This window comes from Blennius ocellaris (genome assembly GCF_963422515.1).
Source record: "Blennius ocellaris genome assembly, chromosome: 2".
In the NCBI taxonomy this organism is placed as follows: domain Eukaryota; kingdom Metazoa; phylum Chordata; class Actinopteri; order Blenniiformes; family Blenniidae; genus Blennius; species Blennius ocellaris.
The window spans coordinates 2,818,687-2,835,500 of record NC_137651.1 but is presented as its reverse complement, the minus strand read 5'-3'; the positions used below and the strand labels follow the sequence as shown (position 1 = coordinate 2,835,500).

The 16,814-nt window shown below is 46.0% G+C and overlaps 1 protein-coding gene across 1 annotated transcript in view; it reads left to right on the top strand.

Moving 5' to 3' along the window:
- sptbn4b (spectrin, beta, non-erythrocytic 4b) overlaps positions 1-16,814 on the top strand; it is a gene marked incomplete at its 3' end in the record, with an annotated part of 130,562 nt that overhangs the window by 30,744 nt on the left and 83,004 nt on the right. The window contains exons 5-18 of the mRNA XM_080505456.1: positions 1,921-2,012; positions 2,155-2,235; positions 2,326-2,441; positions 2,581-2,693; positions 4,598-4,785; positions 8,603-8,720; positions 8,809-8,967; positions 9,827-10,129; positions 11,199-11,349; positions 12,539-12,675; positions 13,026-13,175; positions 14,351-14,719; positions 14,808-15,022; positions 16,201-16,338. Of these exons, the coding sequence (XP_080361582.1) occupies positions 1,921-2,012; positions 2,155-2,235; positions 2,326-2,441; positions 2,581-2,693; positions 4,598-4,785; positions 8,603-8,720; positions 8,809-8,967; positions 9,827-10,129; positions 11,199-11,349; positions 12,539-12,675; positions 13,026-13,175; positions 14,351-14,719; positions 14,808-15,022; positions 16,201-16,338 (2,330 nt within the window). The remainder of the gene's footprint in view (positions 1-1,920; positions 2,013-2,154; positions 2,236-2,325; positions 2,442-2,580; positions 2,694-4,597; positions 4,786-8,602; positions 8,721-8,808; positions 8,968-9,826; positions 10,130-11,198; positions 11,350-12,538; positions 12,676-13,025; positions 13,176-14,350; positions 14,720-14,807; positions 15,023-16,200; positions 16,339-16,814) is intronic.

Sequence of the window (16,814 nt, the reverse complement as noted above, 5' to 3'; positions counted from 1 at the left end):
AGCGGCCGATTCCAAGGGCGTCATGTGCCCAATTACCTTGGATCATGTCACTGTGACGTGATTGGCTGAATGGCTGTCACTGTCACCTCTCGTCACACGTTGTAATGGCGCCGCATGGTTTCCACAGGCGCTTCACACCGTGCGTTTTTATCACACCCTCTAATCGTGAGCCTCTCTTGTCTCGGTTCACTCAAATGTTTTTTGTCCATTTGTTTCAAGGTTCAAGGTTCAAGGTGTTTTATTTGTCATTTCAACAGTAAAAGCCAGGTTTCACAGTGTCGGCACCACTGCCCTGGTGCCGACATTCATAAATAAATAAGTATATACACAAGAAAATAGAATAAAAATAAAATAAAATATAAAATAAAATAAAATAACAGAGCAGTCCAAGTACAATAAAAAAAAAAAAATATATATATAATTTTTTTTTTTTGGTGCCAAAATCCAACTTTGACTACTTCTATTCCTCACAGATTTGAGTTGATGAAATGACTGTTTCTGCTGCTTATCTTTTCTTTCCATGTCTTCTTTATATCCATACGACGATAAGTTATAGTCACAGGGATCAGATGCAGAATCAAGTGAACTGGACCAGAGGACGATTGGCCCCCGATCCAAGTGGCTTCATCACTTCATGCCGTTTCCCTCTGACCGGCGGCACTTTTAAGATCAAGAACGGCGGCGCTGGCTCAGTTTGCTCTGAGATTCAGTCGACAGGCTGTGAGGAAAAAGGGCCTCAAATAAAACATGCAAACGCCACAAAAACATTGCCCCATGCTGGGAGTTGGATCGGCGTCGTTCCCACCAAACGCACATAAGATGGAAACGTTAATGTTGTTGGGCAATAAACTGAAAACACACAAATAGAATACATCTAATTTGTTGACTTCACTTAAAATCACTCTTTAGCTTTGATTTTCTTGAGTGTCTGTCAACAAATGAACATCTTCAACCAACTCAAAAGTCTTGTCTAATCTTAAGGGCAGACCCTCAGGGAAACATGCTGGAGGCTGCTGATTCAGCACTTCAGGGGAAAATGACTTAGCATTTGTCTGTTGCAGGGGCGTCAAACTGATTTCAGTTGAGGGGCCACATCAACCTGATCTGACCTCTGGAGGCCCAACAAGTCAAACAGAACATGTTAAACTGCAGATATGGACAAATGTTAAAGTCTTTCCTTCTATTGATCCTTTTGTAACTGCAAGAATTTGCCAGTCTGTTCTGAAATATACATATTAAAGTTAATCAGATATTATTATATTTGCAAAAAAAAAAAAACCCTCAGTCACCTATATCTAGATATTATTTTTCATTCAGGGTTAAACCAATTTGTCATCATCTGGAAATTGTCTTGAGTTTCCGTGTCTAAAGTATCACTTCACATAAATTAGACGCGTTGTTTTATTGTGAAAGGTGTTGCGTTATGTGACCTCCACAGATGCATAAATGTTGGGTGTCAAATTCTGACCAAGGGCGGTTTTGAATGTCATTTTTGCCAATCGAGTGTTTTCAGATCAGCCTCTGTCACTTTTCATATTTATACTTTAAAAAAAAAAATCCCATGGCGGCCGGATTAGATCCTCTGGCGGGCCGGTTCTGGCCCCCGGGCCACATGTTTGACCTCCCTGGTCTATTGACTACCTTCTATCTTTTCTGCACTCTGTATAAATACAATTTTTTGACATTTTAGCTAACACATACATTTTGCCCAATAACCAACACTTGAATCTGTATCACGTTTATTCTATTTGTGGAAATGCTTGAGGGGAGATATCACAGACTAGTGTTTCATATCTCCACCACTTTGGACCAGGTCCAGGTGGAAAACCAAGAGGACGTTCTAGCTCGTCCTGGAGACTGAAGAATTCAGTTCTGCTCCCGGAAACATCGAACTGTTGTTGGTTTTGTGCTTTTGTTCAGATCCAGGTGATCAAAATAGAGACGGAGGACAACAGGGAAACTCGCTCTGCTAAGGATGCGCTGCTGCTTTGGTGCCAGATGAAGACTGCAGGGTAAACAAAACGCCAGCGACCCAATCAGATAGAGCCGTAATGAATCGGCCGATGCCTTCCACGTCGAAGCAGGTGGAGATTCCTCCGTCTGCGAGTTGCTGCCCTGCTCACGAAAAAAAAAAACCGTCTCTCCGTGCTGCAGGTACCCTGAGGTCAACATCCAGAACTTCACCACCTGCTGGAGAGATGGCCTCGCCTTCAACGCCCTCATACACAGACACAGGTTAAACACACACACTTCACAAAACGCCCTCGTTTTGTGTTCATCCATCGCGCGTCTCTAAAAAGCAGATGGATTTTGTTTGCCTTTCAGGCCGGATCTGATCGAGTTTCATAAGCTCACGCGATCCAATGCCACTCACAACCTCCAGCAAGCCTTCAACATCGCCGAGCAGCGCCTCGGCCTCACAAAGCTCCTGGACCCCGAAGGTAACGGCGCGCGCAAAAGTCACACAGACCGGAAAATGCGCCCCCCAAAAACTATGTGGTAAAACGGGAAAGTTGCTGCAGTTCGGCTCCACCTAACACGTGAACTGAGGCTTCCATGCGTCACGTCTCTCCTCGACAGATGTGAACACAGAAAACCCCGATGAAAAGTCCATCATTACATACGTGGTCTCCTACTACCACTACTTCTCCAAGATGAAGGCTCTTATTGTGGAGGGAAAGAGGGTTGGCAAGGTAACAGACACACGCTTCCTCACACCGTTTGGCTGTCAGAAAAGCTCATCACGATACGTTCAGTAAATTCAATTGTGTTGGAGTCTATTTACATGCAGGAAACGAAAAAAAGCAGATCTGATCATTGTCCAATTTTTGGATTATTAGATCATTCGGGTGATCATGAAAACAGCAAAATGTGATAAGAGTAGTTATCTGACTATTCACGATAATCATTCAACATACAATCTGGATTACCACATCTAGAGTTTGGTGCAATCCTCAGATGTCTTTGTGCATGTAAAGCCACTCATTTGATTTATTTTGTTCGTTTTTTTCTCTCCAAATGTATGAAAATAGACACAACAATGCCAAACAAACATGACGTGCAGCAGCAGACATTGAACAACTTCTGGACTGAAGATGAGACGACTCTCATGTTCAATTCTTTGAAAGTCAGATGTTTGGGAAAAATCTTTTTTTTTTTTTTTTTTATCACAACTCCAAAACAAACTCAATAAATTGTAAAAAAATAAAATAAAAAAAAATTTCTTTCAATCATTGCATTCCAGTTCAAGCGATCACTTCCTCCTCCCCCTCCTCCGCCTCCCCCTCCTCCTCCTCCTCCTTCTCCTCCTTCCCCTCCTATTCCTCCTCCTCCCCCCTCCTCCTCCTCCTGCTCCTTCTCCTCCTCCTCCTGCTCCTCCTCCTTCCCCTCCTATTCCGCCTCCTCCCCCTCCTCCTCCTTCTCCTCCTGCTCCTCCTCCTTCCCATCCTATTCCTCCTCCTCCCCCTCCTCCTACTCCTCCTCCTTCCCCTCCTATTCCTCCTCCTCCTCCTCCTCCTCCTGCTCCTCCTCCTTCCCCTCCTATTCCTCTTCCTTCTCCTCCTCCTCCTCCTCCTCCTCCTGCTCCTCCTCCTTCCCCTCCTATTCCTCCTCCTTCTCCTCCTCCTCCTCCTGCTCCTCCTCCTTCCCCTCCTATTTCTCCTCCTCCTCCTGCTCCTCCTCCTTCCCCTCCTATTCCTCCTCCTCCTCCTCCTATTCCTCCTCCTCCTCCTCCTCCTTCTCCTCCTGCTCCTCCTCCTTCCCCTCCTATTCCTCCTCCTCCTCCTCCTATTCCTCCTCCTCCTCCTCCTCCTTCTCCTCCTCCTCCTCCTGCTCCTCTTCCCTCCTCCTCCTTCTCCTCCTCCTTCCCCTCCTATTCCTCCTCCTCCTCCTCCTATTCCTCCTCCTCCTCCTCCTCCTTCTCCTCCTGCTCCTCCTCCTTCCCCTCCTATTCCTCCTTCTCCTCCTCCTATTCCTCCTCCTCCTCCTTCTCCTCCTCCTCCTCCTGCTCCTCTTCCCTCCTCCTCCTGCTCCTCCTCCTTCCCCTCCTATTCCTCCTTCTCCTCCTGCTCCTCCTCCTTCCCCTCCTATTCCTCCTCCTCCTCCTCTTCCCTCCTCCTCCTGCTCGTCCTCCTTCCCCTCCTATTCCTCCTCCTCCTCCTCCTATTCCTCCTCCTCCTCCTCCTCCTTCTCCTCCTGCTCCTCCTCCTTCCCCTCCTATTCCTCCTCCTCCTCCTCCTATTCCTCCTCCTCCTCCTCCTCCTTCTCCTCCTCCTCCTCCTGCTCCTCTTCCCTCCTCCTCCTGCTCCTCCTCCTTCCCCTCCTATTCCTCCTCCTCCTCCTTCTCCTCCTCCTCCTCCTCCTCCTTCTCCTCCTGCTCCTCCTCCTTCCCCTCCTATTCCTCCTCCTCCTGCTCCTCCTCCTCTTCCCCCCTCCTCCTGCTCAATCGACGCCACGGGAGCAGAAATGTCCTCCTGTGACGTGGAGACGAGAGACGAGCTCGTGGACGTCAGCGGTCTGAAGACGGCGGCGAACGCGCTCGTCTCACGTTTCCTCACGCGTCACTCCTCACAACTTCCCCTTCGCTCCGTCCCTCAAGGTGCTGGACAACTGCGTGGAGGCCGAGAAGATCGTGGACCGCTACGACGCGCTGGCCTCGGATCTGCTGGACTGGATCGAGAAGACCATCGCCGTCATCAGCAACCAGAAGTTCGCCAACTCTCTGACCGGAGTTCAGCAGCAGCTGCAGGCCTTCACAACCTACTGCACTATAGAGAAGCCCATCAAGTACGTGCTGCACACACACACACACACACACACACACACTTTTTGAAACTGATGTTAGTGAGATAAGTCACAGACTTGTTCATCTAACTATTGTGGCGTCACTTTAATGTTTCACTCAACATTTGTTCTGTTTCAAACATTTATTCAGGGCCTTGAGAGGGTTTTGACTTCACGCATGTTTTTGTCTTTCTTTTTTTTAAATTTTATTCTAAAATGCAGAAATGAAATATTTTTAAGTCATTAAAAACTTTGACGAATAGAATAGAATAGACTTGAGGAATCTCAGGGTAACATTCCTTACAATATTGCTCCATGCGGAATAGAATATCAATACTCTAAAGTATGAATTAAGAAAGAACAATATCTTAATTGAATATGCGCACATTAATGTGTACAAGAGCACTGAATAAATATATAAATGGAGAACAGCCTGGCAGTCTGAACGGTTAATTGATAAAATGCTACGTGACGGTGTATTACAGCGTGCGAGGCAGTGACGCCACAAATAACACCACCCTGTAAAGCTTTTCATCGTTCAGTATAAACGTCTATTTATCTGCATATTTGACAATACATATCTTGTATCTTTCCTCAAAATCCAGAATTACCAGAAGATAAGAAACATACACTTATTTGTGGCGTCACAGTCTTACATTGAATCAGAGTGACTCATTAATACTCATTATTGCTGCAGCACTGGTGTTTACTGACACTATTTCTTCCCCTGCTGTTTGCTGGGATCTGATGATTTTTTTTTTGCCTGATGATTCACGTTGCTCTTCAAACTTTGACCTCTATCACACTGCTGTGTGACCGTGTGACCGTGATCGGACCTGCGGTTTCAGGCCCCAAAGCGCAGAAGAGGCTGTCGATACATGGAAGCAAAACTGTGCCATCAGATTCTGGATTCGAATTTCTAACTCAGAATTTTTTTTTACCATCGAAATCAGACTTTGAATTTTAAAAGCTGTCGAATTTCAAGTACGTATCTTTTTTTTTTTGCTTCTGTTTTCTTTTTTTTTTCAACCTCTAAAAATATTCAGTGTGTAAAAATTCAATGTGTCTAAAAATTCCGCCGCAAAAACAAATTCGTCAAATTTGTTTTTGCAGCTGAATTCGTTTTTTCACTGCTGAATTTTTTTGCGGCGGAATTTTTAGACACATTGAATTTTTACACACTGAATATTTTTAGAGGTTGGAAAAAAAAATCAAAAGCAAAAAAAGATACGTACTTGGAATTCGACAGCTTTTAAAATTCAAAGTCTGATTTCGATGGTAAAAAAAAGATTCAGAGTGACAAATTCGAATTCAGAATCTGATGGCACAGTTTTACTGCCATGTCGATAGACGTAAATATGGACGGCACGCTGGTGGGCACCAGGGTTGCCAGATGTGGCTCACTGTTTCCAGCCCAAACACCTGGATCAAGACCAGTGCAAATCTCAGCCTGTGCAGGAGTCCTGTTAAAACCCTAAAACTATTATATGCGTAGAGAGAATTTGGCTCCCCATTCGAGGGACGCTGCCATATCTGGCAACGGCGAGCAGCGTGGTTCCATCCATTTTCAAGCGCTTGTTAAACACGAGTCGACAAAAGCGAGGGAAAGAGGAAGAATGGCGAGTAAAAGAGAGCACAGCTTTTAACATTTTGGCGCCGTAGCTTCCTCGATGACGAAGCGAGTCGCGTCGTAGAAAAATATCCGTATTGGTACCGCATAGGACGACGTCAAGGCCCTGGGTCTGATCTGAAACAATCTGAACTGGAGCTTCTTCACGGCCGATAAAACAGGTCCCCCGACCCCCCGCAAGTGAGAACGAGGCCGTTCCGTTCTCTCTTCCGTTCAACTTCGTGAGCGGTTGTGCACTTGTCAGGTGAAGCTGTTCTTCATCAGGCCTCATTGAGCGGAGAAAGACGGCGAACGTGTGTGACTGTGTGGGAACGTGAACCAGCAGCCGAACACAGACGGTCACTGAGCCTTGAGCTCGTTGTCCAGCGTCGTCAGGATCAGCCTTACCAACAGAACCACGACCGCTCTCGTGGCCCCTGGACGCTTTGATGACACACACACACACACGCGCGCACACACACACACACACACACACACACACACACACACACACACACACACACACACACACACACACACACACACACACGCAATTCTGATGATAATTCTGATGATAATCACTATAATTTCCACTAATGAGCGTATATGCCGTCCACACCTCAGAGCTGAGCCATGTTAAAAAGAAAGACACATTTTCGGGATCCTAAAGCGCCGTGCCGTGTGGGTGCCCAGATAAAAATGGTGCGTTTAAAATACATTTTTACATATATTCTGAAATGGACTGCAACACAGGACTGTCATATCCCAAATTTGCCTAAAGGGGAATAGAACAGAGAACATAGATGTTTCTCAAGGTTTTACCATTTAGTGATTAAAATGCACTTATTGCACATCACTGAATGCAGACCTGCAAACCTGCATGTACATCATTATTTTCACATTTAAAAAACATAACGTGCATATTTCGTTTTTTGTGTTAATATCAGACTGTCGTTCATTCTGCTGTGACAAGCACTGTGGACTTTTAAGCACAATTAAAGAAAAAAGTGTCGCCCATGTTGAGTCCACCTTCAGGTATTACTGGAAGTCCATTCTATTATCTAGATCAGTGTTTTTCAACCTTTTGTAGCCTCTATTAACAATATAAAGTCATTCTCGTCAAAGTTTTATCAACAGGAATCAAATAAATACAGAAAAAAATTTCTTTTTTTTAAGTTTTACTCCCTCAGTGTGAAACCTGGACCTGATGGATGAAGAGCTGAGATCCTGGTTCACATTCTTCCTTTTCAAAAACTTCTCCATCACTGTCACTGACACAGTACTTTGATACAAGATGGTAGCAGGAGGTGGAGATTAACCACACTGACGTCTGTCAGTTTCGATTTCACCGGAAAAGTTCTGTGCTGCCATCTATTGGCGGAGAGTATTTATACATGATTACTGTGCAACACACTGCTCTCACAGCTGACAGCGGCCGTGAGAACAAAAGATTTTTTCGAAAAAATTTTTAAATTGGATAATTTCCCACGGCACACCTGACTAGATCTCGCGGAAACACCAGTGTGCCGCGGCACAGTGGTTGAAAAACTCTGAACAAAGCAACAAAAACACAACACAACACAATTATTACCAACACTACAAACCTAACATAACCCCCAATAATTACATTTAAAACACGATAAACAGAAACTCCCACAATGCATTGCAGCTCTCAGCTCCGTTATTGCTACACATGATTAAAATGGAAGATAAATGTGGGAGATGTGGATTGTTAGAACCATGAGTGTGATGGTGTGTCTTTAATGTCCTGTAGTTGTTGTGTAATTCACTAGAATGTTCCGTCAGTCTCAACAAGTCTGTAATGAACCTCCTGGAATTGTCGGCACTCCGCAGCGCAGCAGTTTTACTGTGAAAGGCACAGGAAGCTCCCAGCTTCAGACACCAGTTGAGCCGCAATTCTACGTTCTTCATCCATTATTGTTGTAATGACGTCACATCACTGCGTGGTTCACGACCCTACATTTTACTCCACTCTTTGTAGCGGGACTGTGACTGGGTGGCTTTGCCTCCTTACGTCCCTCCAGGATGAACTGCAGTGAGACCGAGGCTCAAGGAGCCGCAGTGGAGGGACCAAAGAGCCGTGGGTTGCTGACCCCTGGTCTAGGAGAACCTTGTCACCGCAGCCCGTTTTCCTTCTTTTTTGCCTTTTCAAAGTCCTGACCAAAAGTCTCTGTGCCGCCCACCCTCCAGGTTTCAGGAAAAGGGGAATCTCGAGGTCCTCCTCTTCACCATCCAAAGCAAACTCAGAGCCAATAACCAGAAACCCTACGTGCCTACTGACGGGAAGCTCATCTCAGACATCAACAAGGTCCCACTTCTCTCACACCGGCGCTTTTCATTTCACAGCGAGTTTCGGCTGAACCGCTTTTATGAACGCTGCCTTTATCACCGCGCAGGCCTGGGAGCGGCTGGAAAAGGCGGAGCACGAGAGGGGCGTGGCTCTGAGGAAGGAGCTGATTCGCCAGGAGAAGCTGGAGCTGCTGGCTCAGCGCTTCGACCACAAAACTACCATGAGGCAAGCGTGGCTCAACGAGAACCAGAGGCTTGTCTCACAGGTGGGGACACCTGCAAGGTTCATGTCAGGAACTGAAATGTTGACGGCACTTTTTTTTTGCATGATTGAGTAAGTTTGGTTTAAATGTGCATCTTGACGAAAACCGATGTTTTGGATTTTAATGTAAGTGGCGTTATAAAGACAAGTAAAATAACAAACTAAGCTATGATGCAACAATCATACAATCAATCTCAGTTTACAAGTTGTTCACGACAGTTTTGGTGAAAGGTATTTTTTTTCTACGCTATAACTAAGAAAAACTTAAACGTCAAGATTTTAGCTGGGTGTGATTGGATGGCTGGATCGAGAATAAGATAGTTTGTATTTAGCTTGTTTTATTTCCTAATAATCTAAACAACCTTTAGGCTTATTATGACTCTTATAAGTGGGTTTATTCTGTGTGCATGCTTCTTGAAGAGGCGAGGCGCAAAGATTACTTACCAGTCAAAATGGATTGGATTTTGGCTAAAATGGGGAAGACTTACACAAAAAGCACATGAAAACATGTGGAAAATTCAGAAATGGTGTCCTGTGACTTTTGTTAACTATTCAGCAAACCGTTTCTGAAAAAACCCACAGAAAAATGTGCCATTCAAAGTAGATGGGATTGTGGTGAAAATGGAGGGGGATCACGAATCGAGAGCTTCTGTCTGTTCTTTCAAAATAATTTAATCTCTCGATATCTGGCAGTTCTTCACTATTACTGTGTGGTTGAATGAATTTTGGCTGCTCTGAGCCTGAAGCTCTGTTTTGTTGAGGCTCTAATGATCCGGCGTCTCCTTCTGGAGGCACGGACGGGCGGTTTGATGCTTCTTCTGAAGCAAACGTTGCAAACTCCTTTCTCTTTCCCCACCCTGCAGGACAACTTTGGCTACGACCTCCCGGCCGTCGAGGCGGCAATGAAGAAGCACGAGGCCATCGAGGCGGACATCGCCTCGTACGAGGAGAGAATCGGCGTGGTGGTGGAGCTGGCGGCGGAGATGGAGACGGAGGGATACTACGACATCCGGCGCATCTCCGCGCGCAAAGAAAACATCCTGGGCCAGTGGAGTCTGCTGAAGGAGCTGGTGGTCGGCAGGAGGACGCGGCTGGAGAAGAACCTGGCTCTGCAGAAGACCTTCCAGGACATGGTGTACATGATCGACTGGATGGAGGACACACAAGTAAGAAAACATGAAGGGGGGGGGGGGAGTGGGAATTAAAGGCCTCGTGAAATGTAAAACACTACTTTGCAAAAAACGATAGTTGGGGTTCTACTTCTAAGGTTCCTCCGACTCTGCCCCACCACTGTTGTCGCATAACAAAGTTATTTGAATTTTGAATCTCCAGCCGAGGAAGTCGGGGGAATCCTTCTTCGTGGGCGTGACGTCAAGAGATGTGCAGATCTCCATCTGTTGTGTTTATATTGACTTTCCCTCTTAAATATCCACGTTTTTACAGTGTTTTGAAGTTATAGTCGGCGTTTTATGAGCCTTGACGAAAGATTGAGCCTGGAAGAGACCGAGAGAGGAGAAAAGGAGCACGGGCGGCGGGAGCGGCTAGCTCGGGCAGCTAGCGGAAGCCGCTAGCTCACGCAGCGAGTAGATGATCAAGTAATACCTGGACTCATGTTCGGTGATTCCACAGTGGGAAAAGCGCTTCGACATGATCCAGGAAGTCGTTCTGCCAAAAGTCAGGAGCCTCAAAGCCTCAAAGGTGAAAACTGGCGGCTGCTGAGGAGACGAGGACGAATGGAGGACGAAGCGTCTTCTGCTTCCTCAAACATGTTCCAGACGGGGTCACCGATGGCAGAACGACTCATTCTGTGTCTTCTTCATCAATCACTGGGTTTGAAGTGATGATGATGATGAAATATGGTTAAATTCAGCCTCTTCGTCGTCAAAACTTTGATCCTCCATAATGTAAACACAACTTGGGCGTGTGCACAACCAGTGACATCACTCTATTATTGTCAGAAGCTCCGCCCAGCAGAGGAAATACCAACGTTTATCGGCTATTTTCTCGCAGATTGCCGTGTTTTAACATTTTACCCTTGAGGCCAGTTAGCATAAAAAATGTCCCTAGAAGCGACAGCCAGAGTGTTTTGGAGGTTGAATTTTCATTTCACTAGGACTTTAAATTGTCTATATCTGCGGTGAAAGATGTAAAAAGGAAGTCGAAGGCGAAAAAGACCCAGCAAACTACCGATTTCCCTGCTTTCTTCATCGTTTCTGCGTTTCTGCGTCCTCTCAGGTGCAGCTGCTGTCGAAGGACTTTGGGAAACATCTACTGGAGGTGGACGACCTGCTGCAGAAACACAGTCTGCAGGAGGCGGACATCACCGTGCAGGCTGAGAGGGTGGAGACGCTCAACACTGCCGCACTCAAATTCTCCACCATAGAGGGTATACATACACACACACACACACACACACACACAGAACTTTCACTTTGTGTTCAGTTCTGTTCGTATCGCATCCAAGTCGGATGCAGGATGCTGGATATGTGCCAATGTTTTTCCAAACAAAATATTACTGATGACGATATAATTCGGAGTCGACGCCTCGAAATCCCGAGTCCACAGGATCAGTCATTTTCAAGCTCTGCAAATTCCTTGTGAATTGTTCCACTGTGCGTTTCAAGCTCTGTTGTGTTGCGCGGGGCCACAGCTCATTTGCGTAAACGTTGCATTCGGCCAATTGTGTGCATGTGGGGCAGTGGGGGGGGGGGGCGAGGTCTGACGCATCGCAAAACTTCGGAACACGCTGAAGGGGAACCAGCACCACTCATATGAAACCTGTTCTCAGGAAGACTTTTCTCTAAACTCTTCGAGGCCCCGTTTACACGACAACGAATACGAGTGTATCCACAAAACTTCGCAACACCAGTGTTCTCACGGTCGTTATTCCGTCCTGCAGAGAGTGCCGGAGGCTATGTTGCCTGTCACAGCGCATCTCTCCCCCATTGTTCATCCAGTTGTTAACAAACATGGCCGCCCCATAGTGGTTTGACTCGGGGTCAGGATTCTAGTTTTATCCTCCATATCAGTAGTTTTATAGAGACTCACACCCTGATAGCATCTGACGCATCGTCAGTCTTCTTCTTCACGTTTACAGCATATTGTTCTCTGCACGCAGCTCTGTGTGGTTTCATTACAAAATCAAGCCACAGCGCCCTCCAGTGGCCCGGCATACTCACTACATTGCCGTCTCTGTGTCCACTGCTGCAGTGGAAACACACTGATTTTTGTTTTCACGGATTAGGTGTTGTCATGTAAACGAGGTCTTGGTAATACAAGAGTTTAGTGTCTCTTTTATTTGCCCCGATGGCCCCCGGTGCTTATGGCGTGCTCACCTTAGGTGTCCAGAACCCCCCACCCACCCACCCACCCTTGAAAAAGAATCAGCATACAGTGTTTATTGTGCTTTCCTCCTTCCTTCCTCAATTTTGTTGCTTGTACATGTTATAACAATAAAGAGGAGTTTGATTCAACTGATCTCAATTCCGCTGATTCTGATACTCACTTCATCTGTGGTTATGGTTGAATGACTGATGGGCTGTTTTTGTTGTTGTTGTTCTTTTCAAATCTGTCAGGTTACCAGCCGTGTGACCCGCAGGTGATCTGTAACCGGGTAAACCACGTCTCGTCTTGTCTGGAGGAGCTGAAGCAGCTCGCGGCCAAAAGGCGCTCTGAGCTGGAGGAGTCCAGGCAGCTGTGGGCCTTTTTTCAGGTACATTGTCTCACGCTCACCGTGTCACTCCTTTACGTTGATCGTTTCACTCGTGCAATTGAAGGTTGACGTGCAACATCTCCACTGATTTCCCATGCTCCTTTTCACTAATGCGGCTTGGCCTTCTGAGGTTTTAGAACAAGCTGACACACGAAAGACAACCAGTCAGTGTTGGTTCTCTTGTTTTATGATTTTTTTTTTTCCCTCTTTAACTTTTATTATGTTGTTATTCTATCCACTCTAATTCTGCTCCTCCTTTACGTCGGCAACTAAGTTTGCAAGAAAGCGCGTCTCGTTTATCCATTGAAGTGACAAACCGGTGTGAAGCCCTGTCTTGTCTGCTGTGGCAGGAGCTGGAGGAGTCGGAGGCCTGGATCAGGGAGAAGAGCTCCATCCTGGGAGCTCAGGGTTACGGGAAGGACCTGAGCAGCGTGCTGAGGCTACTGCAGAAACACAAGACTCTGGCTGGGGAACTGCTGGCTCACCGTTCACTGCTGCAGGTGTGTGTGTGTGTGTGTGTGTGCGTGTGTGTGTGCTTACCTTACACAGTCAGCTGTACGTGAAGGGGAATCTGCACCTGGAGCACTTACAGTACCCGTAAATCCTGCTCTGAACTATGTGTACCTGCTTCCTGTCGTTTATAAATGATTTTTTTTTATTTTTTAAACAACTTAGCTCTGAAAACTGCAAAATATGGTGTTCGTCATCAATATGAAGGGCACCTTGTTTATTTACTGTTTTACAGTTTGAAATTCTTATCATGTAACATAGGTCATTTGAGTTTTTGCTCCACATATTCCAGTTTTTTTGTAAGTTATATTATTTAAAGCCGCCAGTGGGTTAGTTAATGGAGTTTTAATGTTGTAAAGTGTAGTCAAACTAATGCAAAGCAGTTATAAAGGAATATCATCCGAATATATACTCCATCATTGTCAGCGTAGAAAGAAAAACCTTTACTGTCAATGTACGTTCATAACACATCAAATTTGGGAGTCTGGCTTCATAAAGATAAAGTCTTAATACTTCGACTCCACTCACAGTTAATTCAAAGAAAACTTAACAGTGGTGCTAAAAGAATCCACGTGGCCGAGAACAATACAAAAACAATCTCACAGCACCAACTTCTACTGACAGTGTGGTGCAGTTATTGCACATGTACGTGTTTCCTCGTTCATCAAATTTCTTCTCAGCTGACTGCGTGTTTACGTGGCAGCCGTGTCGATACCACTCCGCAACAGGCTTAATCCACAGGAGACACTTGTCCAGGTTTTGTTTTGGAAAGGGGATAAAGTAAACCTCATTTATTCTCGTATCACTGATGCATCGTTTGGCCATTTCTGAGTGTTAAATGACTTAAAGTCCTACTGAAATGAAAATTCGACCTCCAAAACACTCTGGCTGTCGCTTCAAGGGGCATTTTTGTGTTAACTAGCCCGAGGGTAAAATGTTAAAACACGGCAATCTGCGAGAAAATAGCCGATAAACACGATGACGATGACGTCACGAGTTGTGACAGAAAACAACCAAAAGTGTTGCCAGATCTGATGCGTTGGTGACGTTCGTCCGAGTCGGGCAGTTGCCCGCTGAATGCCGTTGGTTCGTTTGTTGTTTGGGGGGGGGCTTACCCAAAGGTCACTTGTGAAGTGGATGTGGGCCCGTGCTGCTCCTCCTGCAGAACACCATGAAGCGGGGGAAGCAGATCTTGAGCGAGAAGAGCTTCGGCACGGCGGGGATCCAGGAGCGCATCATGGAGGTGAAGGCCGAGTGGAAGAGCCTGGAGGACCAGGCGGCGCAGCGCCTGGACCACCTGCAGGAGGCGCTCAACTTCTTCCAGTTCTCCACGGAGACGGACGACCTGGTGGCGTGGCTGCAGGACGCCTACCGCCTGGTCTCCAGCGAGGACTTCGGCCACGACGAGTACTCCACCCAGTCGCTGCTGAAGAAGCACAGAGGCGTGAGCGAGGCCGTGGACAAACACCGCCTGCACGTCATCGCGCTGCGCAAACATGTGGTGGCGCTGCCCCTGCAGTACCGGGACCAGGAGGTAGGTGGCAGTAGTGTCCGACTTTAAACTCACCGTGTCTAGATTTCTGTGATAGCACTGCTGTCGTCCCCCCCCCCCCCCCCCGCAGGAGGTGCAGGTGCGGATGGGGGAGGTGGAGCAGCTGTACACGGAGGTGGCGGAGGTGGCGGTGCTCAGACAGCAGTGGCTCCACGACGCCCTCGCCGTCTACCGGATGTTCAGCGAGGTCAACGCCTGCGAGCTCTGGATCGACGAGAAGGAGCAGTGGCTGGACAAGATGGAGGTCCCCGAGAAGCTGGAGGACGTGGAGGTGGTGGCACACAGGTGAGGGGGAGATTGTGATTTATTTATCTGTTTTTATTTCACACATTCATTTTTATGTCTTTATCATAGTCGGATGTCTGTGATTCCAAATTGTCACACACACACACACACACGTTCTGACACCGGAAAGCTCTCAATCATATAATATTGTTATCCCAAGCTGCCGAACAGGACAAGGGCAACAACAACAAAAAAAGGCAAAAGAAAAATTGATGAGATTTACTGCTGATTTTTCCTATTTTCTGCTATTGTTCTGTCAATTATCAAAATCATGTTGTTGTTTTGTTGTTGTTGTTGTTTTGGCTTGTTTGTTTGTTTTTTGTTTTGTTCTTTGTTTTATGTCCTTTTGTTTTTGTCTTTGCTATCATTGTTGTGATTATTTTGGTTTTTGCTCTGTAGTTGCTCAGGCTGGTTTAATCTGATGGCAGTTGGAAAATATTTGGATCATTGTGATTACTGTATTATAATGAAAAGAAGAAAAAAAAAGAGAAAATTGTATGTAGCACTAACAAGGGTATTGTATGTATCTCCCCACCAAGTCTATCTCTGTCTTTCCTCTCCCTCCTCTCCTCTCCTCTATCCTCTCACTCTATCTCTCTGTCTTCCCTCTCCTCTCCTCTCCTCTCCTCTCCTCTCCTCTCCTCTCTCCTTTCACCCCAACCGGTCCACAGAATTCCTCCACCTGACTCTGGTTTCTACAAAGTTTCTCCCTGTTGGGAGGAGTTTTTCCTTTCCACAGTCACAAACACACCTGCTGCTCATGTGGATATGTTGGGCTTTTCTATTTTCTCTATAAAAGCACATTGGAATGACTGTAATGTATTTAAAAATGTTTTTTTTTTTTATATTAAAAAAAAGGAGAAAAAAAAGAGGAGACGAAGCATCAACATCGTCATTGACCTTCAGTCATTAGCATCAATAATAGAAGTAGTAAAGTGATAAAACAATCCTTCCAAAATGTCAACTGGACTGAGTAAGCTGCAGCAATTAGCTCAGATAAGACTGGCAATAAAAGATAAACACCTCTGAAACATGCAGAGCTGCTTACAAAATAAAAGGGGAAAGAAGATAAAAAAAAAAAAAACTTCTTTTGAGTTTTTTTTTTTTTTTCTGAATTCTCTCCTCTTCCCCTGAACATTTGAACACGCTCCCTGATATCACCCCGGCCTGTCTTGCAGGTTCGAGAGCCTGGACCAGGAGATGAACAGCCTGATGGGAAGGATCCTGGACGTCAATCAGATTGTGCAGCAGCTCCTCGACGGAGGTCATCCGTCCTCTACAGAAGTCAGAGGCTGTCAGGACCACCTCAACTCCAGGTGAGGGAGAAAACACCGACCTTACAGCCACGGTGGCTTTTGAAATCCCCGCCCGTTGTGTTCTGATCACCGTCACAGCCGTAGAGAACGGCTTCAGATCAGTGAACGTACCTTTACACTGCAATGTTCCACGGCAGCCCCGTTTCAGGCCCAACCTGGACAAAACAGGATGGACGTGAGACGACGCAGGGGGGGAGGACGGGGTGCGCAAACCTTAACACAAGGGAGTCAAACTGATTTCAGTTGAGGGGCCACATCAACCTGATCTGACCTCTGGAGGCCCAACAAGTTAAACAACATATTAAACTGCAGATATGGACAAATGTCAAAGTCTTTCCTTCTTTTGATCCTTTTGTAACTGCAAGAATTTGCCAGTCTATTCTGAAATATACATATTAAAGTTAATCAGATATTATTATATTTGCAAAAAAAAAACCTCAGTCACCTGAATCTGGATATTCTATTTTTATTCAGGA